The 14,993-nt window shown below is 41.5% G+C and overlaps 1 protein-coding gene across 6 annotated transcripts in view; it reads left to right on the top strand.

Annotated features, from left to right (window-relative positions):
* Positions 1-14,913, top strand: part of GABRB2 (gamma-aminobutyric acid type A receptor beta2 subunit) — a 151,003-nt gene extending 136,090 nt beyond the window's left edge. For 4 of the 6 annotated variants that reach the window (XM_027643256.1, XM_027643255.1, XM_027643258.1 and 1 more), the window contains 2 exons: positions 7,070-7,120; positions 10,544-10,950. In XM_027643256.1, the coding sequence (XP_027499057.1) occupies positions 7,070-7,120; positions 10,544-10,891 (399 nt within the window). In that variant the 3' untranslated portion in view covers positions 10,892-10,950. Of the gene's footprint in view, positions 1-7,069; positions 7,121-10,543 lie in introns of all 6 variants that reach the window. The other 2 variants (XM_027643259.1, XM_027643260.1) reach the window with 2 other exon arrangements.
* The last annotated feature ends 80 nt before the right edge of the window (positions 14,914-14,993 follow it).

The raw sequence follows: 14,993 nt of genomic DNA, 5'->3' as shown, positions 1-14,993 counted from the left end.
GACCAAGGAAAAGAGTCTGACCAATTTAGCTGGCAAAGTTGAATAGTTCTCCTCCCATCTCTTATTTTTAGGGGACTGCCCTGCATTTCCAGAGCTTTGAGGCAAACAGGGCCATGCAATGACCTGTTTCAAAGGGATCACAGCAGTTATTTCAGTGTGAGCTGGGCAGGCTGAGGGTGGGCAGTGTCTGCCCGTTGTACAGCAGGGAAGGGGCTCCCAGGGCATCCTCCTTGCCCAGGTGCCCATGTTCAGAGTCACTGCTGGAGCAGGACATGGGCACTCTGTGTCCTGGCCAGCCCTGCCCTGCATTCCAGCACTCCTGGAATGGCCCCCTCAGCTCAGGGCCTGCTGTGCCTCTCCTGTGACATGGCCCAGCACAGCTGCCAGACTGCTTTGGGCCACTGTACTGGGGAATAACTGCAAGAGCCTGGATTTTTCACTGTCATATCTCTTTTGGCAGAGAGAGCTGGAGTTGGGTGAAGGAGTGTGTTATCCTGAGCCAGAGTGGGTGCACTGCTGTGTAGCTGTACCCCTTTGCAGGCAGACATGTGGTGCTTTCAGTGCCCTGCAGACAGCCAGGGTCACTCTGCTCAGCTGTCACCCTGGTGTGAGGGTGCATTAGCAGGGCTGCAGATAATGGGCCTTGCTCCAAAGCAGTGCTCCAGGACAATTAGACCTGGGTAGTGCCTTTATTTCCCCTCTGATTCACTGCTGGCTTGTCTCTGGTCTTTGCAGTTCACAACATTATTTGTTCATTTCAGTCTGAAGAAATCATATAATGCATCTCCAGGGAGGAGAAACTGTTGCAAAGGTACCTAAAACCAGTCAGTACCTATTACATAGACCTCATACCCTATGGAGTGGAGGTACTTGTAGTGTAAAACATGAATAAGCATAGAAAGCATGTTTGCAATAAGCTGTAAAAGCTTCTGGTAAGAAGAGGATTTTTAAACTGACTGTATGCACAGACTCCCTTGATAAACTGAACAGGATATTAAAACTCTAAGGCAACAGGAAGCTCTTAAAATTTCATTCTGAAATCTCAAATCCCCACTGCTCTATATTACTGGAGCTAATGCTGCTTCTGTCCAGCTGTCAGTGAAAGCATTCATCCTCTTTCCCTCTCCTCCAAGCAGAGTTTTCCTTTTGTTTGCAGTACAGGTAAAGCTGCACGAGGACTGATTCTTGACCCAGGGTCAGAATGTGTTCCTTACACAGAAGTTTATTGAAGGACATGTGGTAAAGTAGGCATGGATTATAAAAGTTAAGTCTTTCTCCTCAGTTTGCATTCCTGCAGTACCAAGGAGCAGTTGCCCATGGAGCAGCCAGCAGTGCACAGGGGCTGGAGCAGCCTCTCAGTGCTTTTATGAACCCAGAGGCTGGGCTGCAGTGAGATGGAGGAAGTTGCAGATTTAGCTCCCAGCACTTTGCAGCAGCAGCAGAGTCAGGAGGTGATTTGTTTCCATGCTCTGTAGTGGAATTCCACATGACATCTGAATAAAGGTCAGGTCAGCTGTGGGAGGGTTTTTTCTGCAACCATGCTCCTGTGAATGCCACGTTTCATGAGTGTAGGACCAGTGTGTGCACACTCTGTTTGTTAAAGCACATTATCCCTTTTGATTTTGTGCTGCATCTGCAGCCTGAGATGTGCCTGTGACCCTGCACTGAACACACTCCTGGCTCAGGAAGGAATCCTTTAGTGCAGTTCAGGTCATTATATCAAACTGTAAAGAAATAAGACACAGAAAAGACAAATGATGTCCAGTGAAGTAGAAGCAATGTGAGTAGCTGCAGGCCAGAAGGTGTGTCTGGCTGGGGAATTTGGGGAATTGATTTCCTGAAACACATCAGCTCCAAAGAGTTTGTCAAAGTTTAATTGAATGGCCATGCCTATATATGAATATATCTTTTTTACTCCTTAGCAACTAATTTTAACAATACCTCTGAAATGATAAAAAGTTATAATAAACCATGGAAATCTAAAGCTTTTTTTTATTCTTATGTCTCTATTCCTCCTTCTAGGAATATGAGAAACTTCAATTTAACTTTCTTCCCCGTGCAAAAACTTGTTGAGACTTCTTCCTAAACTTCTTGCATGTTAAAGCCGTGTGCAAAAACCACTTCTTGCCTGTCCTTGCTCATGTCCTCCAAACAAACCCACCTTTCTGGTAATTTAGGTGTCAGAAACTTAACACTTGTGAGCTGGCCTGAAGGATGCAGCAGTGAAGGTCACACAGCCTAAATAAATATGATTATTTTCATGTAATATTTTGTTTGGACCATTTTCTGTCCCTGTGTTCTGTAAGTATTCAAAGGTTCCTGCAGGTGACTGGCAAGGAAGGGCTCTAGAAATCCAGGGGTTTAGCACATGTTTTACTTGATGAAATTCTGAGGTTGTTTCCTTTCAGGCTACTGCAGTTTTGGGTGGGAGAAGCACCTTCACAAAAGTTTCAGTGGTAGCATGGAAGTTTTTTTGTTTATTGAAGTGAATGATAATAAAGCTAGAGGAGAAGGTCAAAACCCCAGTTGCACTTAGGGATTTTTTGAAGAGAGAGAACTGCTGTGGGGGGTGATTCCTCAGCTTTTGTGTCATTCCTTTTTGTAGCAGGAGGCAGATGCAATATATAATCATTTTCAATTAAAAAGAAGCCCATATGTGGTCATATTAACTCATCAATAGCTTTCACTTTCCAAGTAGATCAACCTTCCTGAAATGCACCTGATGAAACTTGGGTAACATTGAATATAATCCTGTTTTACACAAACACCTGCTGTATTTGCATGTTGGTAACTGTTCTTTTCTCCTATTTCCATAGAATTATGTGTGTGAAGAACAAACTGCACACTATTGCCAAAAATTCAAGTCATTTTTCTCTAATTTTAAATGTGTTCTGAAATTCTCTGACTGTCCATCAATTTATACTTTGCAGGTGTATCTGTATGTATATATATTGCTACAGAACTGTAGTATGTTTAACTGATCAAACTCAAATTTGGTTGAAGTTTACAGGCACAAAAGGCCACCACAATGTCATGGAGAAAACTATAATATGATTTTTATTTTCTCTAGAATTAATGCATACACAAAAACAAGTGTAATACAAAGTTTGCAGTGGTACATAACATTGATATATATTTTGCATACACAAAAATTTAGTTAGAAACAAATTTGAAATGACTAACCATGTGTTGGCATCAAAGTTCCTTCATTCTTGTCACTCATTTTGAAATGAGTGACAAAATGTTAGACTCTCCAGAAAAGCAGACTATCAGTGTACAAGTCAATCATACAGGAATGTTCTAATTCAGTCAACAAATTCAGACTGGTTTTGTTTTCATAATTTGAAAGCAGAAGACTTTCCATTTTAATATTGTCAGGACTGGTCTTCTGAGCCTTGCAGTGTCTGTAGTTGTGCAGCTGGCTCTGTTTCAGGCTTCTAAATTGGCACTGAACATGATCATAAGAACTACTTTTCTGGATCTTTTTTAATTTGGAAATTTGTTGTAAAAATTAGAAATTCATCTTTCTTTTTCCTATAACAAAACCTTCTCAGTGATTTTCCATAGAAGAATCTCAGGACTTCTAATTCATTTTTTTGTTGAATTAGTTACAGTTTCTCTCCAGAGAGTTATCCTTGGACCTCATGATGCCTCTGGCCATGTTTTATTTTGGGCTGGGCCCAAGAATTATGTCTTCCCCAAAATCACAAGCCTGAATCTGTTGACAAGTGAGTGTGTCGTGGTCAGGTGGATGGAACACTGGTAGACTGTCATCCAGGCCACCCACTCTCACATCAGGGATGTGCTGCAGAGTTCTTGCACATTATATTTGACTTCAAACAAGAAAAATAATATCTTCAGTGTCTTACAGAAGCTGTTTTAGACGAGCAGCTGAAAAACCTTATTTTTACTGTCATAACATCAATATGAAGGTTATTCAGATTTGAAAACTTTCCAATTATAATTCTTAACAAATATTTAAGCCCACCATTGTGATATGTTCTTGCAGGTTGAAAAAGAAGTAAATTGTCTCCTCCATATGTGTATGGGCATTGTTTCTGAGTTTGGATTGAGAGCAAATGTCTCAGGAAATCAGTTGAAAACATGACTAACCTCAATATTTGTTTGTCCTGTTAAATTAACGGCTCTACTTCAGCAAAGCTGCAAACTCATCTCCTGACTCAGGCACTGTTGGCTGGTTCTGAGCAGTGTGTTGGTGCCAGGCTGGAGATGACACCATGGAGGCCTCACTTGCAGAGTTCATTCCTTCCCTTTCCCAGAGATCAGTCTGGGTTGAACGGCCTCGGCCCGAAGGGAAGGGGAGGAAGGGAAGATGTTTTTCTCCAGAATCACAGCACTCCCTATTTCTCTTTCTTGGTTGGCTGAGGTGATTTATCCCCCCTGCTCCAGAACCCCAGGGCTGTTTCTGTGGTATTTGGGAAGGTGCTGATGCCTCAGCTGGGACAGGACACCAGTGTCCCATTGATTGGGACTGGTCTCCTGTTCGGGGCCGTGTTTCCAACAACAGTCCTGACCTCGCCTGGTTCTCTGCTTGGTTTTGGTTTAGAACATTGGATTCTGGGCAGCAGTTTGGACAAGTCCGTATTTTGTGGGTTTTATTCAAATGCCACCAAACCAAAGATGCTTCAGCCTGTGTCATTTTATGTGGGAATAGTTCTTCAGTGTCTCAACTATGGAATCCTGTGCTTAAGCCCTGGATGCCGAAGGAAGTGTGTTTTCAGCCATTTCTCTGTAATCCCACAATACTTGCAGCTAAGTTAGTGATGTGTTACTGAAGACCATGATCAAAGTCATGTATATCAGAAGGTAAAACTGGATGTCTAGAAGTTGATTTACAAGTATCTAGAGTAATGTTAAAACTCCATGTTCAGATCTTGAGTTTTTTTCTCACTTTCTTTTGTTTTTAACTCTTGCAGGTTTCTTAGGGGTTTTTTTTTGCTTAGATTTCTAGGCTTTAAAAAGTCCAAGAACCTAAATGAAATTCCGTATTTAATTTTCAGAGTTTTTCTGAATTTTCTGACCTGACACCAAGCAAAGTAACCTGAAATTATGAGTCATCCCAATTTTACTGCCCTGTAACCACGTGCTGTACAGCCTGACCCAAATCTCAGGGGTATAACACAACCTGAGCCAGTGCATTCTAGCCTAGTTTCATAAACAGTAACTCCAATGCTGGCAGGACATTCAGTTTTGTACAGACAGTGGAAATGAGGTGTTTGTTCCACTGCTAAAACCATTGTTGAATATGGCAATATTTTGAAATATTAGGTGTTTGTGTGCTATAAATTTCTGTAGCTTTATCTCAGCAGACTGGCTTATCTTGTCAAAAATGTCTGTATAGCTTTAGGCAGGTGCCATTTGGAAATAATTAATTCTTTTTTCTCCCAGAGTGAACCTGAGAGCAGCTCATGCAGAGCTAATGTACCTCCCCCCGTTGCCTCGTGTGGGCAGGGCAGCCCCAGAGGTCAGGGGTTCCCAGGGAGTCACTCAGACTGTGCTGGGGAGGGGGAACATCCCCATGACACGAGAAGTGCTTCAGACTTTACTGCAGACTCCACCTGATCCTGCCAGAGGTGCTGACAGGAGCCAGGAATGGGATGTTACTGATTTTCCAAGCAGAGCTCAGATGTCCAGAGGTGGGACACTGTGCTATAGATAACACCAAGGTCTTTATCTAGAACAAATTAAATTAGATATCTAGGCATGTCATGTAGGTCTTCACTGAGAAAGGGAACTTTATTTCTGTCTTCAGTTCTTCAGAATGTCTGTTCACAGGACCCAAATGCCACATTTCAGGTGTTAATCTTTGGGATAGACTGGGTACTTCCATTTTAAACTTCATGGTTTAGCTCTCCAGATTTTTCTTTGGCTAATGGCAGCCCTACTTAACAAAAGGATATTTCTTTTCAATTTACAACTGTTTTGTTTCAGAAGGTTTTTCCATGGGAAATTTCATCCCTGCTGCCTGTTGTGTCCACAGCTTCTGAGCCATTCTGCCACGAAAGGAGCCATCAGTGCCTGCCTGTAACTGAAGGTTGTAGGTGAAAATGGACAGTATATGAGAAAGCAGGAATGTCAATATTATATCCTTTCAATTCATCAGTGTTATCAAGCTGTGTTTGGTAGAACAGTAAAGCATAATCACCTGCTTTACTGAAAGTCAGTTGTTTCAGAGATCTGGTCATCCTTGGAGGATTCTTGATGTATGTGTGTGGGAGTTGTAATTTTGTTGTATTTTACATTTGCTAATGTGTAAGTGAGAGGAATTCCTCGAGAAAGCCATCATTTTGGAGTTTCTAGGTATCAGGGAAAATATATAATGGTAACATTTCTGCACTTTTCTCTGTATTCCCTTTGTTTGAGACCACCAAAAAGGTCGTGGCCTCTTCCAGGGCTCCAGAGTCAGCTTTTCTTCCACTTGACCTGGACCCATAAATAAATATCATTTGCACCATATATTTTGTCATCCGGTTTTAAGATTGAGTTATCCAAACCTCACCCTCTCACTTGGTTGCTGAGCTCTGGTCATTTCTGCTCCACTTCTGCTTTCACCTTTTATTTCCATGGTACTTGCTGCTGCTTTTTCATCTTCATCCTCCCTTCCTTTCTCATCCCTGGGAATTTCTCCATTCAGTTTGAACCCTCCTGTTCACCATAAGGAGTCTGTGTTCTATGGCTGAACAATCCTTCAACACCAAGAGACCTTTTTAACCTTCTTCCACCTCCTTTTGAAACCACTTTTACACTTACTTTTTCCCCAGAATAATTTTAATAATTGTTTTCATATCATCATACCTTCCTTGGTCAAGTGACCAGTTGGAAAAATTGCATTTACATCACAATGTTATGTTACCTTGAGGAGCAGAGCAAGGCAGTAATAGCACCTCTGAAGCCAAAATATAGCTGAATATACCTAATTGTTGGCTTAGAGGTCCCTATATATTTTAATTAGTTGTCCTATTATTACCCTAGAGTGCTTTAATTTTAAATGAAACGTAATAGCTGCCTTATCTCTAAGGAAACTGGTCTTGATTTTATTAACTTACAGGACAGAAGAATAATTGGCACATATCATTGTCCAGAAATGTATTCAACAAAGGTATCTTTCATTGTTTTCTAATGTTTTTATCCTCAGACACTTAAAATTCAGGTCTTGGCCGTTTCTGGTCATTAAAGATCCCATGGCACTTTTTTATGGCGTGGTCATCTCAGCCCCAGATCTCGATTTCTGTGACTGTTCTGCTTGCCCAGCATTCCCACCACCCCTCACCCACCCATAGTTCCAATTGGCTACAACATTCTCCATTCCTCAGTAAAATCTGGTTGTTGTTCTGCACTGTCAGTCACCACATTTCACCTCTGGGGTGATGGTGCTTCACTGGGAACTCAAGTGGTTCCTCTTTGTGATGCTCCTAAAGCGCTTTGGGATCCTTTGAATGGGGGCTGCTGTTGGCAAGAGCTGGGATTCCCTGGCATTCTGGCCCAGGGTCACTTAGTTCCAGGAGCATGTTTTATTTAGGGTTGGGCGAACCTACTTGGTGGAAATTTCATTCCCAGCTTTCTCTGAGCTGACAGGGAGCCTTTTGTCCAAGGTTGGAGAGTTGGGTTAATTTATTCTGGATTCTTTGTTCTTTGTTTCTTTCTTTCTTCATTTGTGCTTCTGGATTGGAACTTTGGGAGTTCCTTTACATTGGGAATTCAAAGTACCATGAAAAAATGCAGTTGCTCTTATGGTGAATTCACTGTTTCAGGTGCTGGAGGGTCAACTTAATGCTCAAGAAGCACCTGAACTTTGTGGTGTTTGCCTGGTTATTGTAACGCTTGAAGGTTCGCCCATCACTAATATTTACTGTATTTTTCATTATTTCTTCTGAAAAATTCTTGGAATATTGAAAAATGCTGTCCTTCAGCTCTGATATCGGTGTGATACATGGCAGGAGAAGACACTTTGCCCCAGAAGATAGTTTAGAACATTGCTAAATGTTTTTTTCTGCCCAGCATCACTAATCTTACTAACTGCTTCAGGATTAGCAGATATCTGCAGCAGTTTGCTGTATTAAGAAAACAAGTTAACTGAAGGAATGCTACGTCACTAAAACGTGTCTGTATCTAACTCTAGTAACTAAAATAACTTCCTTGCATGTGTTGCACAGAATGTATGCAAGTATGTAAAGAGAACTTAGATTTCTAATATCATTGCAGATCAAAAGGATAAAATGCTTAAAGTAGATTCACCCTAAGAAGATTTAAGATGTGAACACATTTGTTGGCACTAAAATCTTTCCAAAAATAGTATTTTAGAATGCACAACATTGAGGTGAAAATAAGCAGGCTCTGGGCTAAGGGGTAAAATCACCATGTGATTAGTGGATGTTGTGTCAAACTTCCCCTGATGTCACTGGAACTGAAACTCCTTCTCTTAAGGTCACATGAAACCATGGAAAATGTAGTTTCCAAATGACTTTGCACCCCTCTTGTAAGATACTTACCTCTTTTGGTTTTAGACATTCTTGGGATCAGTGAATGCCAAGTGCCTGTAATTAATGGCTTTTATTTTTAGGATCCTGAAAGTCTTATGGTTGGTCTGAGATCTTGTAACAAAAAGGACAGCCCATTTTGTCTTACACCAAAAAATCACGTAAGAATTTCTAAATAACTGCACTTACTATAAGAAAATGTTTGAAAGCTCCTTTCAGAGTTTCATAGATCTGTTTGACACCATTTCCACATGGATGCTTTTGTTTGTTTTAATGGCAGAATACTGTTTTTACCTTAGTTTTGTCTGATGCAGGTGAGAACCAGTTTGATGGCCTTCCTGGCTAGGACATGCTGTTTCCTCACCATGCTCAGTATTGTGCTTAAATTAATTTTTCTTGAGTTTCAGCTCAACTTTCCCATTTTTCCAGTGCTTTTGAAAAAAAAAGATGGATTTCCCTAACACACTAGAAACTTCAAAGATTTCATCTGGCTTTGATGGAAAGCAAACAAAAATGAAAGATTTTGGCTGCTTCACATCAAGTCACTACATCTAATTTAAAACTCAAATATACTGAAACTAGAGGGGTGCAAACTCACACAGATTGGGTGGGGGAAAAAAGTGAGAGAGAGGGAAATGTGACATCTCAGCAATGGCAGTTTTTGTGCATCACTGGAACAGATGTAATCACTCAAATGACAGTGTTTCAGTAGGTCCAAAGTACTCCTGTGAGCACCTGACTTCCCAGTGCCATGGCAAGTATTCCAGAGAGGATTAATGATGGCAAATACAGTGTGCTGGGTAGTGCAGGAGGTACCTGCTGCTGAGGGCTGGGTTCTAAACATTACAGATGGAAGAATTCCATATTATTGTTCAGAAATCCCCAGAAGTGGCAGTTTGTGTACTTTGAGCAATAACCATGGAATATATTCTGTACACAGGAATGTGTGCACGAGTCATGTGGCTGAGCTATTCTTAAAGGAGCTCTGGGACAAGTCTGTCTCTTATTTGGCCTGGAGTATATCTGCACTACCATCACTAAGGCAGTGTAATTAATTAGCTTCTCATTAGCTGTTATTTCTTTTTAAAGTATTTTTAGTTAATTATACTCTTTAATCACACAATTCAAAATGTATATTTAGAGGGAAGGCTGAGGAGAATTAGAACTTCCTAAATGACTTCATATTTGTTTTCTATAAATGGATTATTTTTAATTTCTCCTGTACTTCAGATCTACTCCAGATTGCCTAAGAGTAGAATTTAGTTCCTTATCTTTGAAATCCTCCTGATCGTCTAAGGGGTTTCTTTACAACATTGCATTAATATTTTTTCACTGAGCTGCCTTTAAAAAAATGCATACTAGCTAAATCTACCCATTGAAACAATTGTTCAGTGTACATTTGATGTGATTACATTCTGCATCTCTTTTTCCTTGCTTGAAATTGGAGATCTCTGCTACTTCAGCACTGAGGTCTCCACAGCATGCACTGTCTGTATGCAACTCATTAGCACTGGGGAATAGAGTTTCCACATAGCTGGTGCCTTTTCCCAGGTAAACACCAGTGCTGGTTGGAATATAGGGACAGAAAATGTGCATTCACTTGTGCAGTGCCCTGTACCTTGTTTAGAGAGACAGAGAGACCTTGTGAGTACTTGAAATTTCTGTCAGAGCAGAAGCTTTCATTTGAAGGAAGAAAGAGCGAAGCAAAGCAGACCCTTTTCCATTTGATTTCCCTTCAAAACCCCTGGAAATTTCAATTTTTTCCCCAGATACCCTTCCCAGAATCCCACCTTCAGGAGCTGAGCGTGGACTTCATTTCCAGCCCGTGCTTGCTGAACGTGGGTCTGGGGCAATGCCCTTTGTTGCCCTGTCCTGTACTGGCCCTGTTGCTGTTGAGTTCCCAAGAGGTGACAGTGAATGCCTGAGGTCCCTCAGAGAGGCTGCCACCCCCAGGGAGCAGGGTTAGGTCTCCCCTCCCAGCATGGCTTGGTTGGCAGCCGCGGGGTTCCCTCTGCCCCGCTCACCCCGCTCTCCGTGTTTTGCAGATGGACCCCCACGAGAACATTTTGTTGAGCACCCTGGAGATCAAGAACGAGATGGCAGCCTCGGAGGCCGTGATGGGGCTGGGAGACCCCCGCAGCACCATGCTGGCCTACGACACCTCCAGCATCCAGTACCGCAAGGCCGGGCTGCCCCGGCACAGCTTCGGCCGCAACGCGCTCGAGAGACACGTGGCCCAGAAGAAGAGCCGGCTACGGAGAAGGGCCTCGCAGCTCAAAATCACCATCCCGGACTTGACTGACGTCAACGCCATCGATCGGTGGTCCCGCATCTTCTTCCCCGTGGTTTTTTCCTTCTTCAATATTGTCTATTGGCTTTACTATGTGAACTAAGAGACAAAGCCACGCAGGAAGCAAGAACTGGATTTCTCTTCAAACCGGTTGTACAGCCAAAAGTGGGACTTAGAAAAATTCTATTCAGGACAAAAAGTTACTTTAAAACACCTTAGTTGCTGGCCCACTCTATGGTCTGTTTTTATAATGTTTTGGTTGTCTCTGCTAAACCACATATATGTTAAGTTGCAGTATGGACATATCCCCCTATCAAAATATAAGTGCATTTGGAGTGTGAAGGCAAATTGGATTTTGAAAATAGTTTCTGTCTCGTCCTTCACTTCCTTTTTATTTTTTTGGTCCTTTTTTTTGATGGTCATTTGATTTTAGTGCTACAAATTATAGAGCAGCATTTGAGAAACAAGTTTGAATTTCAACAGCAGTACATGCCATTCCCAGGGAAACTGCATATCTGAGGCATGCACCGACACTGCAAAGGGTGTACTGAGTTGTTGTCATGCTTAGCAAGCATACACTTTACTTTTCAAATGTGTAAACTTGAAAACAAATAGTGCCTATCATCTTTCCAAGATGATGATGGTCAGAGGTTTCCCAACCATATTCAGGTATTTCCTTTTATTTATTGAAAGAATTAAACCTTTGACTGATAATTTTAGGGTTGGGTGTTTGCACAGAAGCTGAAGCAAGAAGCACTAGTTTTGTTTGTCTTTAAAGGGAGAACAAATGCTCACAGCCACAGTGGCCACAGTTGGGATCAGTACAGGAATGTAGCAACGGGGTAAAAATGCATCAGTGATGAAGGGGTAAATATTCTGCTGGGCTGGGTTGGGGAAAGGGAATCATCTGTCCAAAGTGCCAAAATTGGTTACCCAAATAGTAATTCTGTAGATGGCTGAAGGAAAGCAGGGATGCCCTGCTTTCCTCTAGGGCAGGGAGAGCTGGGGAGCAATCACAGAGTCCAGGGGCAAGGAGAGGAAAGGCTGCACTATGGAGAAGTGTGTGTGTGTGTACACATATATATCTGTACACATGAATATCTGTACACATAAATATCTGTACACTGTGCAAATTGTCAGTTGTACCTCAGTCTCAAACAGTCGTGTGGAGCTGTGTGATTTCTTCCAGGTTTGCCTCTTTCCACATTATTCCTGCTGCTCTTGGATAATGGTGGTACAGTTCTTCCAGCAGTGGAGATCCCAGCAGATGTATTTCCATACAGGGTATTTTCTCAGTCTGGATTAGGCAATACCATTTCACTTTTGGTTTTCCTTAATGCACTGTTTTAAGGGAAAGAAATTGGTAGCAATGACTTTAAGAGTTTAATTCACTCTTGAGTGTTTCCTGTTTAGGGTGATTTCTATTGAAAAACTGGCAAATTTCAGTTTTTCTTTAGGAAACCTTTTGAAATGAAAGGTTGGGGTTTTTTCATTCCATAGAGCTTTACTTTTACAGAGAAAATAGAATAAACAAAAAATAATGTAGACAAAAATAATTTTGTCATTTATTCCACTGTGGGAATTTTCTGTAATGAAAAAAGCAATCACAAGAACTGTAGAAAAAGTATAAATTCTTGATGGCTTTTACTAAATCAGATCCCCCGATATTGTTCAACATACAATGTTTCAAGAAGCAAAAGCCACATCTTTTGCATCCATACTACCTCTTATCTGTGTACAAATCTTTGAAAGAAATTAGATAGTGAAGGGTTTTTTCAGGAGAGAAATATATCTTGAGAATATTTTTCATAAAATATTTTCTTTTAATTTTTTGTTCTTTAAAAGAATAATTTTCTTACAAGTTTCTGTGGATTTTTTTCCCTGATTGTCAGTGAATGACAGTGATAGGAGGAGAATAGTTCTGGGAACTAATAGGCCAATTTTCTGACTTTGTTTTGAGCATCTCATGTGCTTATTTCTGCTTCCCATGGGAGGGGCTGGTTTCTGAGCCTGAGCTGGGATTTGCCATCCCCCCTCCGTGGCAGGAGGTTGGGTGGGTGTTCAGGTGCTGCCTCCAGGTTCAGATCTGCACTAGGGACAGACTTTCACCCTGGGGTTCACTCTCCAGGTCAGAGGTTCCCAGTTTGTTCCCACGCTCAGTCTCTGCTGCATTTCATGCTCGATGCAATAACCTTTGTAGATGCACTTGGGATTTCTGCTGGGAGCTGGGATTCACTCTGGAATCTTTTCCCAGTTCTAAGAAATGGAGCCCCAGCAAAATTCAGTATTTCTCTTGGAGGTCTGTTCTTTAAAAATGGTCCTAATTACCCTAAGTAAAAGCAGTGTCATAGTATCCTGCAAAGGCTTTTCTTTTGCTCCCGAAATCTCTGCTGCCTCCTGTTTTCCTGCCCAGAGCAGAGTGGGACTGCAGGGAGCTCCCACCTGCCTGGGTTGGGACCAGCAAACCCAAGAGCTTACAGGGAATTGCTGACTCTGCACTGGTTCCCTGCTCCAGCTGTTCCCAAACCCACAGAGATGGACCCTGGACCTGCACATCTCTCACTGAAGCTCCAGAACAAGCCATAACACTCTCTGATGCTGCTGCTCAGAGAGGGAAAGAAATGTTTGGTTTCTGCTCAGGTGTCTCTAGGAAAGACAAATTATCTGGGGGGAAGGAGCACTTCTGCTTTTCCTATGTCCTTCTGGCTATTAATGTGATGTATAAAAGTAGTGAAAGAGAAGGATTCTATCATTTTCTACCAAGGCTTAACACTGTGATCTAAAGGGGTGGGGGTGAGGAAGGCTGGTGAGGCACTGCCAAGGAGAAGGAACTTGAGCCCAAGGTGAGCCCTCACTGCTCTCCTGAGGTGCTCGAGTGAAAGGGAGGAATTCTGCCAACATACATGAGATATGGGGTTTGCTACGTGTGCTCCCCTCCAGGTAAACTAGAATAAATTCACTTTTACTTTAGAATTGACCGAAAATTAATGTTCTAGATCTTTTTAATCGTGTTGATTGTTGTTAGTTTCAATAAACAAAATATCAAAGTGAATAATTTAGATAAAACTTGTAATATAATTATAGTTGCACATTTTATTGTTCTATTAGACATAATAGCCAGCAATTAAGGTGTTTTTCATCTTTGTGAAATTCATGGATGAATTATGACTATAACATGGCACAGTTTTAATGAAATATTTGAGATCAATCTGTAAATATATTCTGTACATGACTGCTAGTAAGTGATACACATTTTCAGAACTGACAATTCATGCAACATGTTTCTGTGTTTGCATAAGGAATGTTACGTTTCTATCCTATCGCAGTTCAATGACTGGGAAGAAAGACTCAAGCAATGACATCCTGACCATTTCTTTTCTCATTCCCAGGGGAGGAAAAGTGTTAGATCACAGCATGGCACAGAGTTCTTCAGAGAGTTCTGACATCCTGACAAAAAGGACATAAAATCTGTAAGGTACAAAAGCACAATGCATAGAGAAGATGAGTGGTGGTCTCACACCTGGGGAAAAGATCCTATTTATTTCAGAAAAATATGCATTAAAATGAAACCTCAGTTAATTTTCACTGTATTTATTAGACTGTGTTCCAATTCTGTAACACAGTGGTAACCACAAGTGAAGGGATGTGAAACATTCTCCAGCTGTATGTGCATATGGACACAGCCCTGCCTGTCTGTATGGACATGTGTGTGTGTATACCCAGGGCAGTGTGGATGTGCACACCCTTTCATCTCTTGGTGTGTTAAAGGAATAAGCCAGTACTAGTTTTGTTTCTACCATCAACCAGTGTGTGAATATATTTTTGACAAAAGGAGATTAATGTATTTCAGCAAACCAAACAACTTCCTCTACAGGGTAACTGGGCATTCCTGGGTGAGCAGCTCAAGGCTGGGTCTGTCTGGAGTGTTGGTGACAGTCCTGTACCTCCTGCAGCTGGAACCACACCAGTCCTACATTGCTTGCCTATTTCTTCTCTCTTTTTATAACAGCATTGTCCACTAGTAAGTTTTCAAAACCAACCAATTCCTTAGGGAACCAACAAAAAAAAGGCAAAAATAGTAACTATTTCTAGAAAATAATCTAGGGTGGGCTGGCCAGGGTACAATACTATATCAGTAGTGATCATAACATTTTGCTCTGTGTACATAGAACATCCAATGTGAGCAACCATGACTTAAGCTGAAC

Source organism: Corapipo altera, unplaced genomic scaffold (assembly GCF_003945725.1).
Source record: "Corapipo altera isolate COAL_440 unplaced genomic scaffold, ASM394572v1 75, whole genome shotgun sequence".
Taxonomy (NCBI): Eukaryota; Metazoa; Chordata; class Aves; order Passeriformes; family Pipridae; genus Corapipo; species Corapipo altera.
Note: the sequence above shows the minus strand (reverse complement) of the source record. Positions and strands in the feature narration are given on the sequence as shown.